Source organism: Stegostoma tigrinum, chromosome 23 (assembly GCF_030684315.1).
Source record: "Stegostoma tigrinum isolate sSteTig4 chromosome 23, sSteTig4.hap1, whole genome shotgun sequence".
Classification (NCBI taxonomy): Eukaryota; Metazoa; Chordata; class Chondrichthyes; order Orectolobiformes; family Stegostomatidae; genus Stegostoma; species Stegostoma tigrinum.
Genome location: NC_081376.1, coordinates 12309633 through 12331058, shown reverse-complemented (window position 1 = coordinate 12331058; position 21426 = coordinate 12309633). Strand labels below are relative to the sequence as shown.

At 43.1% G+C, this 21426-nt stretch overlaps 1 protein-coding gene across 2 annotated transcripts in view; it reads left to right on the top strand.

Annotated features, from left to right (window-relative positions):
• The first annotated feature begins 20064 nt into the window (after positions 1 to 20064).
• The window catches only part of wipi2 (WD repeat domain, phosphoinositide interacting 2), a 55780-nt gene continuing 54418 nt past the window's right edge, over positions 20065 to 21426 (top strand). For both annotated transcript variants that reach the window (XM_048551942.2, XM_048551941.2), the window contains exon 1: positions 20065 to 20333. Coding sequence is in view for 1 of the 2 variants with exons in the window: in XM_048551941.2 (XP_048407898.1) it covers positions 20260 to 20333 (74 nt within the window). In the remaining variant the exon portion in view is untranslated. The remainder of the gene's footprint in view (positions 20334 to 21426) is intronic.

The following is a 21426-nucleotide window of genomic DNA, read 5'->3' as shown; positions in this document are numbered from 1 at the left end:
TCTTAGATATAGAATGGCACTTGTAGAGGTTGGAATTCATCATTTTGATTGATGAAGGTAGTAGTGGTTAAGAAAAGAATGGGAAAATTTATTAGAGTTAAGGTGAGACTTATCAGGAAACATGGAGGGTGGTAGGCTTAATTTCGGAGTGAGAGATCGGAAAGAGGTAAAATTAAGGAGTGGGAGTTAAGATTGGACGAAGGAAATTGAGAGAAGCTTCAGAACGAGGGCTAGGGTGAGTACGGCGCAGAAGAATGATCAACGGCACTTAGCGAGGCAAGAGGATATGACTGCTGTATAGATAGCCTCAATTTTACATACAAACTAATGTAAACAAATGGTATTGGAAGACCATCTGGTTCCATCAAATATGTCAGATAAAGACTTGTGGAACTAAATGTGAGCTAGCCCAATACTCTGCATCTACTTGGGAGAGTCTGACTAATATTTTTTTAAAAGACAAAGGAACAGAATATAAAGATACAGAGAAAACCTTTCTCAGTTCTGAAGTTGGTCAAAAACCAGAAACAAGCAAATTGGGAGCTCCTTGCATTTTGTGTTGGGAAATCAGGGAGGAAGAGGTTTTGTATCATGGACAAAAGGGAACTGAGATCATTTTGAGGCAGGAAGCTCCTTTTCTGTGTGTCTCATTAAAACCCGTCTCCTCAAACCAGTCTTCAGCCATATAATTGACTCTCCTCCAGAAGGTTCTTCGATTTCTTCCTTCACCTGTGAGACTATTTCTGACACTCTTTGTACTAAAAGCAAAATTTGAATTCAAGTTTTTTTTCATAATTTATTTTCCCTTTTAGCCTCTGGGAACTATTCTACCTCTATTCAGTGTTCCCTGCAACATTGCAACCAGGATTGGGAATTCACAGTGGAAGAACCTAAGCCCTCAATGCATCACCATCATCTAAAGCTTCTCCGCAGCATCTATGAATATTTATTTGAAATTGAGAGACATGGGAGTTGGATGAGTCTTGTGATTAAAATCCCAGTGTATTAATTACCCTTTACCCACTGTGATTAGAGGAGAGCTTGCTCCCAAATAGTCAGGTCTAAATCAAGATCTCAATCATTAAGAAACTGGTAAAATCAGTTAAGATGGGTTACAGCTGCAAAATAAGGCACAGAACGTCTGTTCATCATGATTATTAGATTTCCTACAATCTGTGAAGTTCTACCTAATAAGGTCATCCCCATAGTTTTACACTGCAACTGTGAGCTGTAGAATTCATTACCACCATAGGCTAATCTGAGAATGGAGCTGTTTAAATGAACAAAGAGCATTAGTTCAATTGCCTCAAGTATTTCTTTCTTCTTTCAGAATGCCAGTGCTTGTGCTGAAATGAGAACAACATGTCTGTAACTGATCTGAAGACATGGCATCTGTAAGGTTAAATATAGAAAACTAATGCGATATAGTATTAGCATCAATAATTGATTGCAATTGTTTCCTTATGGACTACAGAACATATTTTTCTTCACTATTGGGATGTGATCATTGTTGGTTGGCCAGCATTTATTGTCCATCCCTGGTTGCCATTGAGAAATGGTGGTACGCTGCCTTCTTGAAGCATTGCAGTCCATGTGCTGTTAAGGAGGAATTTCAGGATTTTGACCCGGAAACACTGAAGGAACAGACATATATTTCCGAGTCAGGGTGGTGAGTGGCTCAGAGGGGAAATTACAGGTGATGGTAACTCCATGTATCTGCTGCAGTTGTCCTTCTGAATGGAAATGATTGTCGGTTTAGGTGCTGTTAAAGGATCTTTGAATTTCTGCAACGTAACTGCTGCTCCTGAGCATTGGTGGTGGTGGAGGTGGATGTTTGTGGATGTGGTGCCAATCAAGTGGGCTGTTTCGTCCTGGGTGGTGTCAAGCTTCTTGAGTTTCCTTGGAGCTGCTCTCATCCAGGCAAGTGGGGAGTATTCCATCACGCTGCTGCCTTATGGATGGTGGGCAGATTTTGGGAGTCAGGAGGTGAGTTGCTCATCACAGTATTCCTAGGATCCGTTCAGCTCTTGTATCCATTGTATTTATATGTAGTGTATAGCTTTGATAGTATTTGTTGTCAGGTTACGGCTTTCCCGCAGTGGCTTCCTAACCCTTGTTGTACATATTGTATTTGAGTTGAGTTTCTGCTCAATAGTAACCCCAAGGATTTAGGTAATGGGGGATTCGGTGATGATAAGTCCATTGAATGTCAAGGGGCAGTGATTAGATTGTCTGTTACTGGAGATGACCATTGCTTAACCTTTGTATAGTGTCTTGCCACTTGTCAGCCCAAGGCTAGATATTGTCCAGGTCTTTCTGCATTTGAACTTGGACCACTTCAGTATTTGAGGGGATGTAAACGGTGTTGAAAATTGTGTGACCATCAGTGAAGATCCCCAACGTCTGACCTTATGATGGAGGGAAGGCCATTGATGAAGCAGCTGAAGATGGTTGAGCCTAAGACACTATCCTGAGGAACTCCAGCAGAGATATCCTGGAGCCAATCTGACTGACCTCCATCAACAATCATCTTCCTTTGTGACAAATGGCTTTCATCATTTACATTTACTTTCCAGCATCATCCTGGGATTAACCATGGACAAGAAACTGAACTGGGCTAAACATACAAATACTGTGGCCACAAGATCAAGTCAAAGGCTGGAAATTTTACCGCAAGTAAGTCTCCCCCAGTCTCGCCAAAGCTCATTTACAAGGCACAAGTGTGATGGAATGCTCCCCACTTACCTGCATGAATGCAGCTCCTAAAAACACCCAAGAAGCTTGACACCATCCAGGATAAAGCAGTCTGCTTGATTGGCACCACATCCACAGTCACTACGTCTGCCACTGATGCTCAGTAGCAACAATATGTACTATCTGCAAGATGCACTGCAGAAATTCATAAGAACATAGGAAAATAGGAAGAGTTGTAGGCCATTCAGCCCCTCGAGCCTGTTTAGCCATTCAATGAGATTACGGCTGATCTGTAGCCTCCTTTCATACACCAATAGGCAGCACCTTCCCAATTCAAGACAAGGGCAGCAGGTACATAGGAACACAACCACCTACAAGTTCCCCTCCAAGCCACTCACCATCCTGGTTTGGAAATATGGGTTCTTTCAGTGCTCCTGGGTCAGATCCTGGAAATTTCTGCCTAAGGGCATTGTGGGTCAACCTACAGCACCTGGACTGCAGTGGTTCAAGAAGGCAGCTCATTGCTACCTTCTCAAGGGCAATTAGAGATTCGGGCAATAAACTCTAGCCCAGACAGCAATGCGCACATCTCATAATTGTTTTTTCAAAGTAGGTGCTTAATTTATATTGGGGAAAGATGTTCTGATTATGAACTTGTGAGAGAGAAAAAGAATAAGAATGCAGGCCAATGGCATGTCTCCCAAACCCCATATAATTCAATTCTACTCTTGCCCAAGAACCACAAATGTAACTGCCCTAAAATAAGAGGGATCTCTGGGCCCAAAACATTAACTCTGCTTTCTCTCCACAGCTGCCCGACCTGCTGAGCTTCTCAAGCAATTTCTGTTTTTGTAATAGAACTGCCTCGGTAGATTTCTGTTCCTGCCCCATCAAGCTGATTTCTTCCTATTTTGACATTTCTTCTACCCCAGCCAGTCCTTTCCCACAGATATCTATGTCACTTCTGATACCTCTGTCATTTTAGCAGTTTCCATTTCTCTTTTTTACCAGAATTCCTAATCTCTTTATACCATCAGCACAAGGACAGTCTGAAGATTCTGTCCTTTTTCCTGAATGGAAAGTATCCCCATTAAGCACCATCCTCCAATTCAAAAATCTCTCCTTTAACCCCACCCACATCCTCCAAACCATAATGTTGCTGTTGGAACCTAGTCCTTTAATTATGTGGGAAAGATGGTTCCAGTCCTATTCAGGTCCTCTCCCTCACCAATCTTTCTGATTCATTGATGAGTTGTCTCAGTGACATTTCCTGCTCTTTTCCAGAACCAGACAAGTTCATTGCTTGCAATCACTTCCACTTACTTGTCTTCACAGGATTCATCTCTGACCCTTCATTTACATTCCTTTAACACTGTCTCTATTTCTGAGGATAGGCCATCAACTAATAGTCACAATGCATTCACTGACAAGCTCAATTATTATGCATTTATATTTCCTTACACCCTGTTTCCTATCAAGATTCTAACCAAAAGAACTGCGGATGCTGTCACAAAAACAGAAGTTTCTGGAAAAGCACAGCAGGTCTGGCAGCATCTGGGAAGAAAAAGTCAGGGTTAACATTAATGGATTCTATTCCATTCTGCTCGTTTCTCAGTTACATCTGTATTAGAGTCATAGAGCCGTACAGCATAGGAACAGACCCTTCAGTCCAACTCATCCGAGCCGACCAGATGTCCTAAATAAATTTAATCCCATCTGCGAACATTTGACGTATATCCCTCTGCACCCTTTCTATTCATATACCCATCCAGATGCCTTTTAAATATTGTAATTGGACCAGCCTCCACAACTTCCTTTGGCAGCTCATTCCATTCACGCACTACCCTCTGTGTGAAAATGTTGCCCCTTAGGTCACTTTGAAATCTTTCCCCTCTCACCTTAAAACTAGGCCCTCTAGTTCTGCACACTACCACCCCAACCCTAGGAAAGACCTTGATTATTCACGCTATCCATGCCGGTCATGATTCTATAGAATCCTATAAGGTCACCTTTGAGGCTCCAAGGAAAATAGCTCCAGCCTATTCAGCCTCTCCCTATACCCTCAAACCCTCTAATCCTGGAAACCTCTTTGGAAATTATTTCTGAACCCCCACAATTTTCACAAAATCCTTCCTACAGCAGGGAGACCGGAATTGCCACTGTATTCCAAAAGTGATCTAACCAATGCCCTGCACAGCCGCAGCATAACCTCCCAACTCCTATACTCAGTGCACTGACCAATAAAGGCAAGTATATCAAACGCCTTCTTCTACCTATCTAGCTCTGGCTCCACTTTGAAGGAACTGTGAACTTGCGCTCCAAGATTTCTTTGTTCAGCATATATGGGAAGAGTTTAGAGTGATGTGGACCAAACAGGAAATTGGAACTAGCTGAGTGGGCATGAGTGGGTCTGTTTCTATGCTGCATGACGCTATGACTCTATGAATAACTATTTACGTTTCTGCCACTTACCCAACCCTCTAGAATTATGTTTTGTCTCTTTCCTTGTCTGATTATCACTTTCTTTGGCCTTGCACCATCATCCCTTTTGGCTTTAATATCCCTGCCCTCACCCTTCCTGATCCTTCCCTTTTGTTCCTGTTTCTCATCCACACCCTTTCACTCACATAAAACCTATCACACCTTATAACAGCCCTGATGAAGGGTCATTAACGTGAAGTAAAATGCCTGTTCACACCTCAATACTGTTGGTGTTGTTATGCAGTTCCATCACTTTCTGTTTTAATTTAGGATTTCTAGTGACTGCAGTGTTTTACTTAGGAAAAGGAGCAAGAGCTGTTAACCTTCAAAGTGAAATAACTGAGTACATTTCTGCATCAGCTGCAGTCCATTGTCAATGAGTGAATATGTTGCCATCTGAATCATTTTACTCTCAGTGCAGGCAGGCTGCCTACACACTCTCAATCTAACCTGAATTTGTAACCCAAGTCTGATTTTTACGTTCGTTCATCCTGTGTGTAATGCCAGCAATGTGCTGGATTGTTTTACCATACGGAGAACTGCTTGGTCATTGGAATGGCAAAAGGCCTTGTTGATTTCCACTTTGTAACCATGTGATATATTTCAATTTGTTTTTTAAACAGTCTCCTGAGATCAACAGGGCTTCGACTGATTTGAAGCCCCGTATATGGAGGAATACAAATCTTCATATTTTACAGAGTCTGTGTTCACATTTTCTGCTTAACTTCAATGAGTCAGATTTAAAAAAAGCACTGAGGACAGAGACTACTAAATAAAGGGGTGGCACAGTGGCTGAGAGGTTGGTGCTGCTGCCTCACTGCACCAGGGACCCAGATTCTATTCCACTCTCAGCAACTGTCTATCTGGGGTTTGCATATTGTCTGTGTGTGCTCCAGTTTCCCCCAAAGTTGTACAGGCTAGCTAGATTAGCGATGGAAAATGCAGGGTCATAGGTATGGGGCAGGGAGGTGGGCCTGGGTGGGCTGCTCTTCAAAGGGCTGGTGTGAACTTGATAGTCAAATGGCCTGCTTCCATGCTGCAGGGATTCAATGGTTCTAAATGCTTCTTGGCTGAGGAACTTAGCATTAATCGATCAGATCAGGAAGTGGTTTCCACTCATTGATCTCTATTGAGAGTTGTGTGTGTTGTGTCTGGGAGGGAAGGGGGAAAGCTGAATGAGTAAGGAGGTAGTGAGGAGGTCAGAAACCAACTTAGCAGCCATGACTTTAAGACATCCGGCCAAACAGATTTGTTTATGTTCATGTTCTTGAGACAGATTTCACAACCGAGTTTTGGAACAGCTTCTCAGACAGGTTGTGTAACTTAAAGTCAGAGTTATTTGATCCAAATTATTATGTACTGTAAACAGCATATGAAGCTGTACCTACAACTGTTAGCCACCCAGAAGAAATAAATAATTTCCTTCCTTTCTTTACATTAACTGCCATTATCTGTGTTCATCACGATTGTGATCCATTCTGGGTTACAGTTCAATTAATATCAACTTTTAGAACGTTAGGATTTCCCGAAGTGCTTTTCAACAATTGAGCTCTTTTGACATGAGTCATTTCAGTAATTTAGGATACATGGCAGCCAATTTAAATGCTGCAGACTGTCACGTGACAATAACCAGACAATCTGTTTTTGTGGTGTTGGGTGAGGGATAAATATTTGTCAGGAGATCAGGGAGATTTCTCCTGACCTTATCCTTTTTATTTCAAAATATATTTTATTCATAGTTTTTTTTCTATGAGTACATACAAAAGGTCCTAACAAAGTTCTATACAGTCTTTGCAGAGAAAGAAAACAAATATTGGAATTTGACATTCTTCAGAGATTCCTTCTACTTGCAAAACATGAATTTTTTACCCATGCAAGAAACTATTTAAATCCATTTTGAGGCAACAGACCCTTGTTGTACTTTGGCAGAAAGACCTTAGACGGTGGTCTTTCCCCGCTGCGCCTTGGCTGCAGCTGCCCAAGCTTTAGTGTGACCCTTAGCACGTAATCTTGGAACTTGGAATGTGCCAGTCTGCAACACTCAGTTGAGGTCACCTGTTGACAGTGAAGGATCAAAAGCCATCTTTCACCAAGTTGATGATCCACCAGGAGTAGTCGATGTTTGTCTCACTGTGAGTCCTGGGGATCAGCCTGTAGAGCACAGAGACCTGCTTTACAGATCTGATCGGTATGAACCTTAACAAAAACCACTGCATCTCTCTCCAGACTTTCTTTGAAAAGGCACATTCCAAGAGGAGATGTGTGACAGTCTCATCCTCCCGTAGCTGCTTCCAGCGTGGCATGAGATGGCGCACAGAGACTGGGTCTATATGAATGATCTGACAGGTTGTGCCCTTCTCACCACCAGCCAGGAGATGTTTTGTTGTTTGTTGGGAAGTTCTGGTGATGAGGCATTCTACCAAATAGTTTTGAAAGTCTGCTTATGGATTCACCCAACAGCATCAAGCGTCTCCTTTTCCTGCAGGATCTTGAGGACGTTACATGCTCATTGCTGTGGTCAAAGGGGTTTTCCTTTGCAATTTTTTCGACAAAGGCCTAGTGATACACAGAGGTCTAGCTACTTAAAGCATTCTGTGGCAATGGGGCCAGAGCCATCCTTTGAACCACTAGGGACAGGTAGAACTTCAGTACATAGTTACACTTGGTGTTTGTATACCCAGGGTCCACGCACAGCTTGATGCAGCCACACACAAAGGTGTATACTTAGTGTCCCTGTGGACACACTCCGTCTTTGACCTTAAGATGAAGTGAAAGATAGCTTGGGTGACTGCTGAGATGCATGTTTGTGAAATGGGCCAGACCTGCAGCACACGTATCAACACCAAGTATTTCAAACCTAATGACCAGGTTTTACCCACAATGGAGAGGGACCAATGCTGCCACAGCCTGGATTCTCCCTCAACTCGGCAATATGCTCTTCCCGAGTTTTGGCGCATGCTCCAGCCATTCCAAACCACATACACAGAGCCTTCAGGTAGCCTGACCCGATGGTGAAGGGGATAAAGGATTGATCGGCCCCATTCCCAAGGAACACAACCTCACTCTTGCCTCGATTTGCCTTGGCTCCTGAGGCCAGTTTGATCTGGCCATGGATGCTCATGAGTCTGGGCACTGACAGCAGATCCAAGCAAAAAAACAGGTGTCATCCACACACAAAAAGGTTTTATCCTGCAGGTCTCCACTGCCTGGCATAGTCACCCGCCTCAGGCTTGCATCCTTCCTGATGGATTTGGTAAACAGGTCTAAGCAGCACACAAAAAGGCAGGAGAGAGTGGGCAGCCCTGCCTGATTCCAGATCTGACTGGGAAGCTTTCTGATCCTCACCATTGATTGAAACTGCACGACTGATGTTGGTGTAGAGCAATTGAATCCAGTTGTGGATTCCCTCCCCAGAGCCCATTTTGGACAGCACATCTCTAATGTGGGTTTGCATATCCTATCAAAAGCCTTCTCCTGGTCCAAGGAGGTGTCCACCATGTATCCTGCATGTAGGCAATCATATCCCTGAGAAGCCTGAGGCTTCGAGATTGCCTTGTCCAGTACAGCATAAATTTGGTTGGGATGAATCTCTGATCCCAGAGCAGTCTTAATCGATTTGGCAATGACTTGGACAGATTTTATAACCAGCACTTAGCAGTGAGACTGGTCACCAATTTCTAACTTCCTCCCTCTCCTCCTTCTGCTTGCAGATGAGGATAATAATATGGATTCACACAAGCTATTGGCCAGAATTTACTCTCATACCTCGAGCAGGTTCCAGCCAAACAAGTCCGACAGAGTTGAATATATTTCCACCGGTAAGTCATCTCTTTGGGAATTCAACCCTTCTCAAAGGAAAGGGCTTTTCAGCTCATCCAGACATAACAGCTGATCCAGACTCTCCAGCATGCTCTTGTATAATACTGCTGCAATAGAAGACAGGAACAACTGGGAGACATACTGCCTATGGGCTTCCCTGTCCTTATTCAAAACACTGCCAAGGCCGATTTTTAACGTCCACTGGAGAAATCAGTTTATGCCTTAGTTTAACATCTCATCTGAAAGACAACACTTCAAACTGTGAGAAATAGTAGGAACTGCTGATGCTCCAAAGGTAGCTGTGCTGAAATTTCAGGTCTGGACCCTTCTTCAGAAAAATGATTTTTCTGACGAAGAGCCCAGACCCAAAACATCAGCCTTCCTGCTCCTCTGATGCTGCTTGGCCTGCTGTGTTCATCCAGCTCTACGCCTTGTTATCTCTTACTTCAGACTGTGTATTTTTTTTAATTCACTCATGAGACGCGTGTTTTGCTGGCAGGCTAGTATTTATTGCCTGTCTCTAGTTGCCCTTGAGAAAGTGGTGCTGAACTTCTTTCTTGAACTGAAGCAGTCAATGTGCTGTAAGTTGACCGGCAATGCTGCTGGGGAGGGAATTCTAGGATTTTGTCCAAGTGACAGTGAAAGAATGGCTATATATTCCAAGTTAAAATGGTGAGTAGCCTGGAGGGGAACTCACAGAAGGTGGTGTTCCAGGTATCTACTGCCCTTATCCTTCTAGATGGAAGCGGTCATGTTTTTGGAAGGTGCTCTGGAAGGATCTTTGGTCAATTTCTGCAGTGTACCTTGTAGAGTATCTTAAACCAACATTTGACACAAGGTTCTGATCATTATTCAAGCAGTTTTTATCACACCAGTGGGGTGAAAATTTCAACTGGTGCACCAGGATACTTCTCCAATTATCCAAAGGTTTCAAGCACATTATATACATTCCAATTGCATTACATTCATAATTCCACCTGCATGAAGCACCATTCAGATGACATTAAGTGCAATATTAGATTAATCTACCGGTACGCTGATGTCACAACCTATTGTTCTCTGTGAACCTTGATACTTATCTTCTGTAGCTGTCTGGCATGTATTAAAACCTGTGGTTATCCAAGAGCCTCTTTGCCCTGCCTTCCCTTTCCATATCTGCTGTTTCAGCTTGCTCTACTTTGTCTCTGTTTTGTGCCTCATTTTGAGAATCATTTAAACTTTGTAATTGCTGAAAATTCCATTTCAAAACAATGCAGCATTGCTCTGCACTACATCCTTGTCTCACCCTCGTCTTTCTGCTTAAGTTTCTGGAGTTTGGTAATACAAAAGCTGCTGATTCAGGGATGAGAATGTCACTACTGAGCTATTCCTAACACGTTTATAGGTGCATGCGAGAAGCTGGCAGACCTATGCCCATTTATTAAGGTTGACATCATGTTATATATTGTTAGCAACAAAAGCATTAACATATTCACCGAACTACAAGTTTAACAAAGGATCCTAACTCATTAATATCAGGTGGATTAATACCTTTAATAAAATTGTGGCTGAGAATTTGAGTGTCTATAATTTTTAATTACTACTGTAGGGCACTGTGGGAGTTCAATCTATTTATGTACAACCCTGAGCATTGAAACTTTGAATTTTCCAATATAGGCATAATTTATACCAAAGTGAGCTTCATTTCATTTTAATGTGGAGAAGTCCTTGGTTTAGATGTGCAAAATCTGCACAAGGCTTGTAAGATTATACCATATGACATATAAATTGGCCCCTCAGCCCCTTTAACTTGCTGCACTATTCAATGGAGTTGTGGCTGATCCGATTATTCCATAATGCTGTTTACTGATGTGACCTTTCACCCTCACATTAATCAAAATCCTTACACTTATCTGCCTCTGCTTCCACTGCTATTGATCTGACAGGATGCACAGAGGAAATATCCATTTACTTATGGGGGAGGCCAAAACTAGGGACAATACAAATCTAAAAGAGTCAATAATAAATATACTAAGGTATTCAGAGAAACATTCTCACCTGGCAAGTGATTGGAATGTGCAATTTGCTGCAAGGAGTTGTACAGTTGAATGAAATAGATATATTTCAATTAAAGCTAAAGAAACACCTGACAGGGGAGTTAAAAGATCCCATGGCAGCATTTTGACGCAGATTAGAAGAGTTAACCCCAATGTTCTGTCCAATAATTGTCACTGTGCCAAATTGGCTGCTGTACTTCTGGCATTGCAACAGAGACACCACTTCGAAAGGTCTTCATTGTAAACGCTCTTGGCACAAGGATGTAAAGCAAAGTCTTTCTTTTTCTTCTTTTTAAGCAAATCATGAAACTTTGCTCCAAAGGTAGCTGTGCTGTTGGGCATGTGAGTCTGTTTCAAGTACAATGACAAAGCATCGGGAGATCAGAAAATATAATCTACCATATGAAAACACTGAAGAAAGGAATGAAACTCTGATGAAGGGTCTAGGCCCGAAACGTCAGCTTTTGTGCTCCTGAGATGCTGCTTGGCCTGCTGTGTTCATCCAGCCTCACATTTTATTATCTTGGATTCTCCAGCATCTGCAGTTCCCATTATCTCTGAAAGGACACTGCAGATTGGTTATCATATAGCATAAAAATTAAACAACCTATTTCACACAAAAAAGCTTCCCTTCTGTGCTAAGATAACAAGGCGTAGAGCTGGACGAACGCAGCAGGCCAAGCAGCACCAGAGGAGCAGGAAAGCTAACGTTTCGGGTCTGGAAGGGTCCAGATCCGAAAACATCAGCTTTTCTGCTCGTCTGATGTTGCTTGGCCTGCTGTGTTCATCCAGCTCTACGCCTTGTTATCTCAGATCTCCAGCATCTGCAGTTCCTACTATCTCTCCCTTCTGTGCTACAGCTTCTCACTGGTTAGCACTGCTACCTCACAGTCAGGGACCAAGGTTCAATTCCACCCTTGGGTGACTGTCTGTGTGGAGTTTGCATGTTTGTTCCTGTGTCTGTGTAGGTTTCCTCTGGGTACTCCAGTTTCAGCCCACAGTCCAAAGATTTGCAGACTAGATGGATAGGCATGCTAAATTGCTCATAGTGTCTAGGGATGTGCAGGCTAGGTAGATTAGCCATGGGAAATACACATTAGTGGGGTGCGTCAGATAGAATGCTCTTTGGAGTGTTGGTGTGGGCTGAATGGCCTGCATCCAGATTGTAGAGTTTCTATTCTATGATCCATAAGCCCAGTTTCTCCCAGTGAATTTGTTCTACTGGGATAAGTTTTGATGAGCCAACATTTTCCTTTTGATTTGAAAGATTCACTTCACACAATTAAAACCTTAGTAACATTGAATACTACTGAAGGCAAAGTAAAATTATTAGCAAATATGTTCGTGAATTGTCATTATTTTTCTGTATTTCAGTCAGACACAGGATAACTCACTACCTTTTCTCACTGAACTTCAAGTAAAAAAAACCGTCAGGCCTTTTCTCAGTTAGTTTAACTGCTTTGAGAGTGCAAAACACTACATCTGCTAAAAGGGATCTTTTCTCCTGAACTGAACCTTATCCTGGCCTCCGACCCTTCATCCGTCTCTTTCTCGGTCATACATGTTTGGGTGAGCAAATATCTCACCAGGTAGTTTGTCTACTTATTTAACTTAAATCACATAATTTATTGAAATCTATTTTGGCCTCTGCTTGAAAACAAGAGTTTCCAACCATTAAAAAACTCACCTTCACAGAATGGAGAACCAAAAAATCTATTCACCTCTACTTTGGAATACAAATTTCCAAAGCAATACTACTTTGTAAACCTTTATTACATCATATAGAATCCTCCATGATCGAAAGGCTTGCCAAAGTACTCTGTTGTTAATTAGTAACTGTGCATTCACTGTTGTTTTGAAGGAACAACAGCTATTAGCAACAGCAAGCTCCCACAAACAGTGATTATGATAGTTTAAGAGATAACGGTAACTGCAGATGCTGGAGAATCCGAGATAACAAAGTGTGGAGCTGGATGAACACAGCAGGCCAAGCAGCATCTTAGGAACACAAAAGCTGAACAAGAGCTGTTCATCCACCTCCACACTTTGTTATCTCTTATTATGATAGTTTGTTTTTACCAAGTTAATTTAGGATAAATATTGGCCTTATTCATGATGATAACTTTCCAAATCTTCTGCAAAATTGTGCCTTGAGATCCTTTATGTTCGCCTGAGAAGGCAGACAGGGCCTTATCTTAACATTGCCTCAAAAACATCACTTCTAACCGTACAGTCCCTCCAATCCTTTTCCCTTACTTAACTTTTTCTGAAAGGCATCTGTTTTATTTGCCTCAAACACTCATCATGAGGTTGACCATTCAATCTACACTCTGGTCAAGAAAATGTTTCTGAAATGTTAATTACATATATTAATGATGATCTTATATTTATGGGTTCTACTTTTGAACCTCTCCAACTATTGAAAAAATGCCTGCCTTATCAAATACCTATCAATTAAAGACCTTTAATTGATCACCTCCTTACGCAGTCTCTGCTTCGCAAGAGAGTAGCAGCTTCTTCAATCTTTTCTGATAATATAACATCTTAGTTTTTGTGTTTTTCTAAATATGTAGGAGTTTATTTTGATAGATGAAACTGAACAACTCTGACTCCAGCATTGGCCGTTCTTACTATCTCTGAGTGAGAAGGGCTGGTTTTTTTTTAAGGTATCCATTTTTAAATTTAAACTAGTTACTTTATTTCCAAAAGGTAGCAAGAACTGCCAAAGCTGGAGTCAGAAACAACACAGTGTGGAGCTGGAGGGATACTGCAGGCCAGCCAGCATCAGAGGAGCAGGAAGGGTGACATTTCAGGTTGGGATCCTTTTCTGAAATGGATATTAAGTGTAAATTATTAGGAATAAAAATGATTATCAGGGATATGTGGGAAGGTAGAATTGAGCTTAAAATAGGATTAGCCATTATCTTATTAAATGGTGGATCAAACTCAAAAAGCCAAGTGGCCTACTCTCATTCGTGTGAATAAAAGTGAGGACATGGTATAAAAATTAGGCTATTCAGGAGGAGTGTTAGGAAGCCCTTCTGTACACAGAATGGTAGATGTTTGGAACTCTCTTCCACAAACAGCTGTGGGCCAGTTGTTAAGTGTAAATCTGAGACTGGCAATGTTTTGTTTTCAGCAAGGGTAAAAGGGGATACGAACCAAAAGCAGGCAAATGAAGTTAAGCCACAGATCAGCCATGCTCTCATTGAATGGTAAAACAGGCTTGAGGTGCTACTCCTGTGTTCCTTAACACAGGCATGTGTCCATTGAGGGAGGTAAGCGAGACAGTCAGAAAGGGGAATAGCAGGGCATTGGGGACTGAGGAAGGCCCACTTGTGGTGCAGTGATAGTATCCCTACCCCTGGACTGGGAGGCCTAACTTCATATTCCACCTGCTTCAGCGGTATAATTTAGCAAATCTGAATTGGTTGATTAAAAATTCTTTTGGGGCCCTCTTACAGTGCAGTGGTAGTGTCCCTACCACCGGACAGGGAACAAATGTAAGAAAATAAGAAATAGGAGCAGGAGTAGGTTATCCAGCCCATTGAGCCTGTTCCACCACTCAATAAGATCGTGGCTCATTTTCTCGTGGACTCATCTCCACTTTCCCTCCCGCCCACCATAACCCTTAACTCCTTTACTGTTCAAAAATCTATCTATATTTGACTTAAAAATATTCAAGATAGCCTCAACTGCTTCACTAGGCAGGGAATTCCACAGATTCACAATCCCTTGGGTGAAGACGTTCCTCGTCAACTCAGTTCTAAATCTGCTCCCCCTTATTTTGAAGCTATGCACCCTAGTTTTAGTTTCACTTGCCATTGGAAACAATCTCCCTGTTCCTATCCTATCTATTCCCTTCATAATTTTATGTTTCTACAAGATCTCCCCTCATTCTTCTAAATTCCAGTCAGTACAATTCTTGTGAGTCTACTCAATTTGTCCTCATAAGCTGACACTCTCAACTCCAGAATCAATCTAGTGAACCTCCTCTGTACCCCGTCCAGAATCAGTACATCATTTTTTAAGTAAGGAGGCCAACACTGTACACAGTATGCCAGCGATGGCCTCACCATCACCTTAAGCATAACATCCCAATTTTTTAAACTCCATCCTTCTGGCAATGAAGGACAATATTCCTTTGCCTTCATAATTACCTGTTGCAACTGCAAACCAACATGTTGTGATTCATGCACAAGAACACCCAGGTCCCTCTGCATAGTAGCATGCTCCAATTTTTCACCATTTTAATAATAGTTTGTTTTGCTGTTATTCCTACCAAAACAAATGATCTCATATGTACCAACATTGTACTCCATCTGTCAGACACTTGCTCACTCATCTAACCTATTTACATCTCTCTGCGGACTTTCAATATCTTCTGCACACTTTGTTCTACCACTCATTTTAATGTCTTCTGCAAACTTTAACACACTACACTTGGTCGCCAACTCTAAATCATCTATGTAAATTGGAAACAATTGCGATTCCTACACTGATCCCTGATGAATACCACTAGCCAATGATTGCAATCAGAAAAATACCCATTTATCCCCACTCTTTGTTTTCTGTTAATTAACCAACTCTCTATCCACGTTCATACGTTACCCATAATGCTGTGCACCTTTATCTTCTGCAGCAGCCTTTTGTGTGGTACCTTGTCAAATGCCTTCTGGAAATCCAGATACACCACATCTCTATTATCCACCACACACATTATGTCCTCAAAGAATTCCAGTAAATTAATTAAACTTGGCCTGCCTTTCATGAAACCATCCCGTGTCTGCCCGATGAGACAATTTCCATCCAGATGTCTTGCTATTTCTTCCATGATTATAGTCAAGTATTTTCTCCACTACAGGAATTAAGCTAATTGGCATAGAGTTACCTGCCTTTCGTCTACCTCTTCTCTTTAACAGTGGCATCACATTTGCTATTTGCCAATCTGCTGGAACCTCCCCAGAGTCCAGTGAATTTTGGTAAATTACCACAAGTGCATTTGCTATTTCCCTGACATCTTTTTTAAAACCCTGAGATGCATTCTATCAGGGCCAGGAGACTCATTTACCTTTAACCCCATAAGCTTGTCCAACTCTACCTCTTTAGTGATAATGATCAATTTTAGGTCCTCACCTGCCATAGCCTCCTTGTCGTCAATTATTGGCATGTCATTCATGTCCTGCACTGTGAAGACCAACACAAAACACCATTCGATGCCTCAGCCATTTTCTCATTTCCCATTATCAAACTCCCTCTCCTGCTCCAAGGGACCAATGTTTACCTTAGCCACTCTTTCATTTTATACATTTATAGAAACTTTTGCTGATTTTATATTCTGAGCTAATTAGCTCTCATAATCCATTTTAGTTTTCTTCATGACTTTTTTGTGGCTTTCTGTTGACCTTTTTCTTATCTCTTTATTTCCTACTAATTTTCATTACGTTGCATACATTTACACTCAATTTTACACCCTCCTTTATTTCCTTAGTTAACCTTGGCTGATTATCCCTTTTTCTACAATCCTTCCTTCTCACTGGTATAAACTTTTGCTGAGCACTGAAAAATCGCTTTGAAAGTCCTCCGCTGTTCCTCAATTATCCCACCATATTGTCTTTGCTCCCAGTCTATCCTAGCCAACTCCTCCCTCACCCCATTTCAGTCTCCTTTGTTTAAGCACTCGATACTGGTGTTGGATTTTACCTTCTCACCCTCCATCTGTATTTTAAATTCAATCATATTCTGATCCTGTCTTCCGAGAGGATACTTATGTATGACATCATCAATTATTCCTGTCTCATTAGACAGGACAAGAACTAGGATAACTTGCTCCGTCATAGGTTCCATTACATACTGTCCAAGGAAACTATCATGGATATATTCTATGAACTCCTCCTCAAGACTGCCTTGACTGACTTGATTTGACCAATCAATATGTAGATTAATTGCCGTATCATTTTTATATGAATCAGTTATTTCTTTGTTTATTGCCCACCCTACCATGATGGGTTATTTGATGGCCGACAGACTATGCCAATCAGTGACATTTTCCCTAACTATTTCTAATTTCTATCGACATTGATTCAACCTTTTTCTCCATAGAACCTATATCATCTCCCCCCTTTACCTCCATCCGAGACACCAAATAAACCTTTCACATCAGACAGATGTTCCCCTGCACATCTGCTAATGTGGTCAGAGATAATGGCAACTGCAGATGCTGGAGAATCCAAGATAACAAAGTGTGGAGCTGGATGAACACAGCAGGCCAAGCAGCATCTCAGGAGCACAAAAGCTGACGTTTTGGGCGTAGACCCTTCATCAGAGAGGGGGATGGGGAGAGGGGGAGGCGGACCGAAGATGGAGAGAAAAGAAGACAGGTGGAGAGGAGAGTATAGGTGGGGAGGTAGGGAGGGGATAGGTCAGTCCAGGGAAGACGGGCAGGTCAAGGAAGTGGGATGAGGTTAGTAGATAGGAAATGGAGGTGCGGCTTGAGGTGGGAGGAAGGGATGGGTGAGAGGAAGAACAGGTTAGGGAGGCAGAGACAGGCTGGGCTGGTTTTGGGATGCGGTGGGGGAAGGGGAGATTTTGAAGCTGGTGAAGTCCACATTGATACCATTGGGCTGCAGGGTTCCCAAGCGGAATATGAGTTGCTGTTCCTGCAACCTTCGGGTGGCATCCTTGTGGCACTGCAGGAGGCCCATGATGGACATGTCATCTGAAGAATGGGAGGGGAGTTAAAATGATTCGCAACTGGGAGGTGCAGTTGTTTATTGCGAACTGAGCGGAGGTGTTCTGCAAAGTGGTCCCCAAGCCTCCGCTTGGTTTCCCCAATGTAGAGGATTCCACACCGGGTACAATGGATACAGTATACCACACTGGCAGATGTGCAGGTGAACCTCTGCTTAATGTGGAATGTGGTCTATTGTATCCATTGTACGCGATGTGGCTTCCTCTACATAGGGGAGACCAAGCGAAGGCTCAAAGATCGCTTTGTGAAGCATCTATGTTCAGTTCGCGACAAATGTCTGCACCTCCAATTCGCAAGCCACTTCAACTCCCCCTCCCACTCCCTGGGTGACAGGTCCATCCTGGTCCTCCTCCAGTGTCATAATGATGCCACCTGAAAACAGGAGGAGCAACACCTCATATTCCCCCTTGGAAGTCTACAACCCAATGGTCTCAATGTGGACTTTACTAACTTCAAATCTCCCCACCCCCAACTTCATCCTAAGACCAGTGCCCCCCCGCTTCCCCGCCTTCTTGACCTGCCCATCTCCTCCACCTATCTGCCCCTCCCTCCTCATTGACCAACCTCCACCCCCATTTCCTACCTACACTCACCTTTACTGGATTCATCCCTGCCTTCTTGACCTGTCCTGTTCTCTCCCACCTATTCGCTCCACTACTCACCTTCTATCACTGCCCCCCGCCCTATTTATTTCAGAGCCTCCTTCCCCTCCCCCATTTATGAAAAAGGGTCCAGATCCAAAACGTCAGCTTTCCTGCTTGTCTGATGCCGCTTGTCCCGCGGTGTTCCTCCAGCTCCACACCTTGTTATCTCAGACTCCAGGATCGGCAGTTTCTACTATCTCATCTCTCACTACTCTTATCATCTTTAAATATTAGAACTACACCTTCTCCCTTTCCTTTCTGTCTGTCCTTCCAAATAGTCTGATACTCCTTGATATTTACCACCCCGAGACCATGTCCCTGTGAAGGTTAGTAAACCATACCCATTCATGATGATTTGTGCCATCAACTCACTTATCTTGTTTCAAATACTTCAGGCATTCAGGTAATGTTCCCATATTTCTGCATTTTGAATCCCAACACCTCCACCAGAAGAACCTTTGTTTTCAAACATTTTCACTTATTCTGGTTTCCACTCATCTTTTTATTTACTGTCCTGATTCTCCTTTTCCTTAAGTCCTCACCTACGCTAGCTAACTCATATCTTCCCCTTATGTTCCCAACTCCCTGCCAAACTAGTTTAAAGTCCATCCAACAGTGATGGGACCAATACTCTTGCAATACCATCCACTGTTTGGGTGAAGACTATCCCACTGGGCAATTACCGCAGAACCTTCCCCCAGAAATGGTCCCAGTTATTCAAAAATCTAAAGCCCTCCCTCCTACACCAGCACCACCACCCCTCTCCCAGGCACATATTAAATTGTCTAGATTCCCAGAACATTACCTTTGGAGAGTGCAGGAGTCAAAAACTACAGGGCACAGGGTTAAGTTGAGATGTGAAAGATTTAAAAGGGACCTAAGACGTAACTTTCATGTAGACGGTGGTGCATGTCTGGAATGAGCTGCCAGAGAAAGTGGTGGAGGCGGATACAATTACAACACTTAAAAAGCATCTGGATGGGTTCATGAATAGGAAGGGTTTAGGGCGATATAGGCCAAATGCTGGAAAATGGAATGAGGTTAATTTAGGATATCTGGTCGGCATGGACGAATTGGACTGAAGGGTCTGTTCCTGTGCTGTACATCTCTATGCATCTACAATATCGCTAGGCCATGGCCTCTTAACAATGAACATTGGAAATTTGGCCTTCCCTGCCAATGTAACAAAACCAAGGCATTTCTGTCTTGTACAGGGCTACATTTGTATATGTTTGAAGCACCTAGAGGGTCTGATAACCAACAGGACGAAGACCAGGAGGAGGAGGAGGTAGTGTTGATGGAGGCAGTGGTGAAGGTGAGGGAGGAGGAGGTGGGGTGGTGGTAGTGTTGGTGGAGATAGTGGTGATGAAGAAGGAGGAAGAGGAGGTGGGGTGGTGGAGGAGGAGAAGGTAGTGGTTGTTGGAGAGGGAGGTGGGGTGGTGAACGTAAAGGTAGTGGAAGTGGAGTACAAGGAGGAGGAGAAGGAGGAGGAGGAGGAGGAGGAGGTCGTGGTGTTAGATAGGGAGTTGGGGTAGTGGTGAAGTAGGAGGTGTTGGTGGTGATGGAGGTAGAGGTGAGGATTTGAGTAGGGCCTTAAATGAGGCGCCGCCATATTGCGGGGAAATGGGGCGGAGTCGGCGCAAGCGCAGTGCGGCCGCCGTTGCACAAACACCATGAGGGGTGCGGAGCTCGAGCTGCTGCTCCTGGACCGAGTTTAAAGGAGAACGAAAACAAACGTCGCGCGGAGCCGAGCCGAAAATAGCGGCGGAGCCGGTGCGGGCGTTTCTTCCGCTCCCCCCCCACCTCTGTTGGGGGGAGGGAAACACCGGGACCGATGAACCTGGCCAGCCAGAGCGGGGAGGGCGGCAGCAGCCAGCTCCTGTTCGCCAACTTCAACCAGGACACCACGTAAGGAGGGCCCGGGGTCGGGGAAACTAGGGCTGGGCAGGGCAAAGTAAGCCTGGGGATCTGCGGCCTAGGCTGACCAGGCAAGCACCGCCAAGGTTGGCGATCAGCTCCTGTCATCATCCTTACTGTCCCTCCTCCTTGTTGACATTTGTTTTGAGAAAAAAAATGATTTGGCCTCGCGAACGGCTGCTCAGATCATCAGCGGGGGATTTTAAATCTGTTAAAAGCCAGACATTGAGAAACACCTAACACCACCCCCCCCCCACTCCCCGCCACAACGCGATGCAGTTTATTTTTAAAGTGAGATGCAACAGAAGGAAATGCCAGGTTTGTATGTTGCCAGATCCCAAGCTGCAGCATCCACTTTAAAGGGATACTTCTGCGTTTTTTTTAAAAGGAAGACAACTGTTTAGAAACCGCCTTTGCATTTGCCCTAATGTTGTCTTGCGTTACTGGTTTGGCGTAATTTGAGTAATGTGTTAGCACAAGTTTTTTTTAATTACATAAGGGTACTGTTAGGGTCTGTACCTACGGTGGTTCATGAATATGTTTCATTTTGTATAATTCAGGTTCTCGAGTTGCTGCAAGGGCAATACAATGTTGGGAGGGAAGTACATTTTCAGTATGGACTGATTCTTGCAAGGTTGCTGAATAGCAACTGTTTGTATTTTCATGTCTTTTCTCTCACATTGAGTGCAATGTTTCAGCCCTTCACATGTAATGGATTATCAAACAGTATTATCAGGACAAAAGGACTTGGCTGTTGCTAAGTTTTAATTCTAGCATGTCTAGGTTGAGATTCATTGTGTTAAATCAGGTCTCATATACAAAACTAGATTCATTGTGTCCAAATATGATCATATGTTCCCATGCTAGACTATTAATCCTGAGGACAATTGTATTGATAGTAGGATGAGGATGAATTTGTCTGCGTTTCTTTCATAGTAGGAGATCTGTTTGCTCTGATTTTCTTGAAGGTGTGTTGATCAGGGAAAATTTTATTTCAAGAGTGCTTCAACTTCATGGCACTTTTACAACTGGAAGTATTTTCAGATGATTATCAATAGGGTGAACTGTCACAGCTCAGAATTGT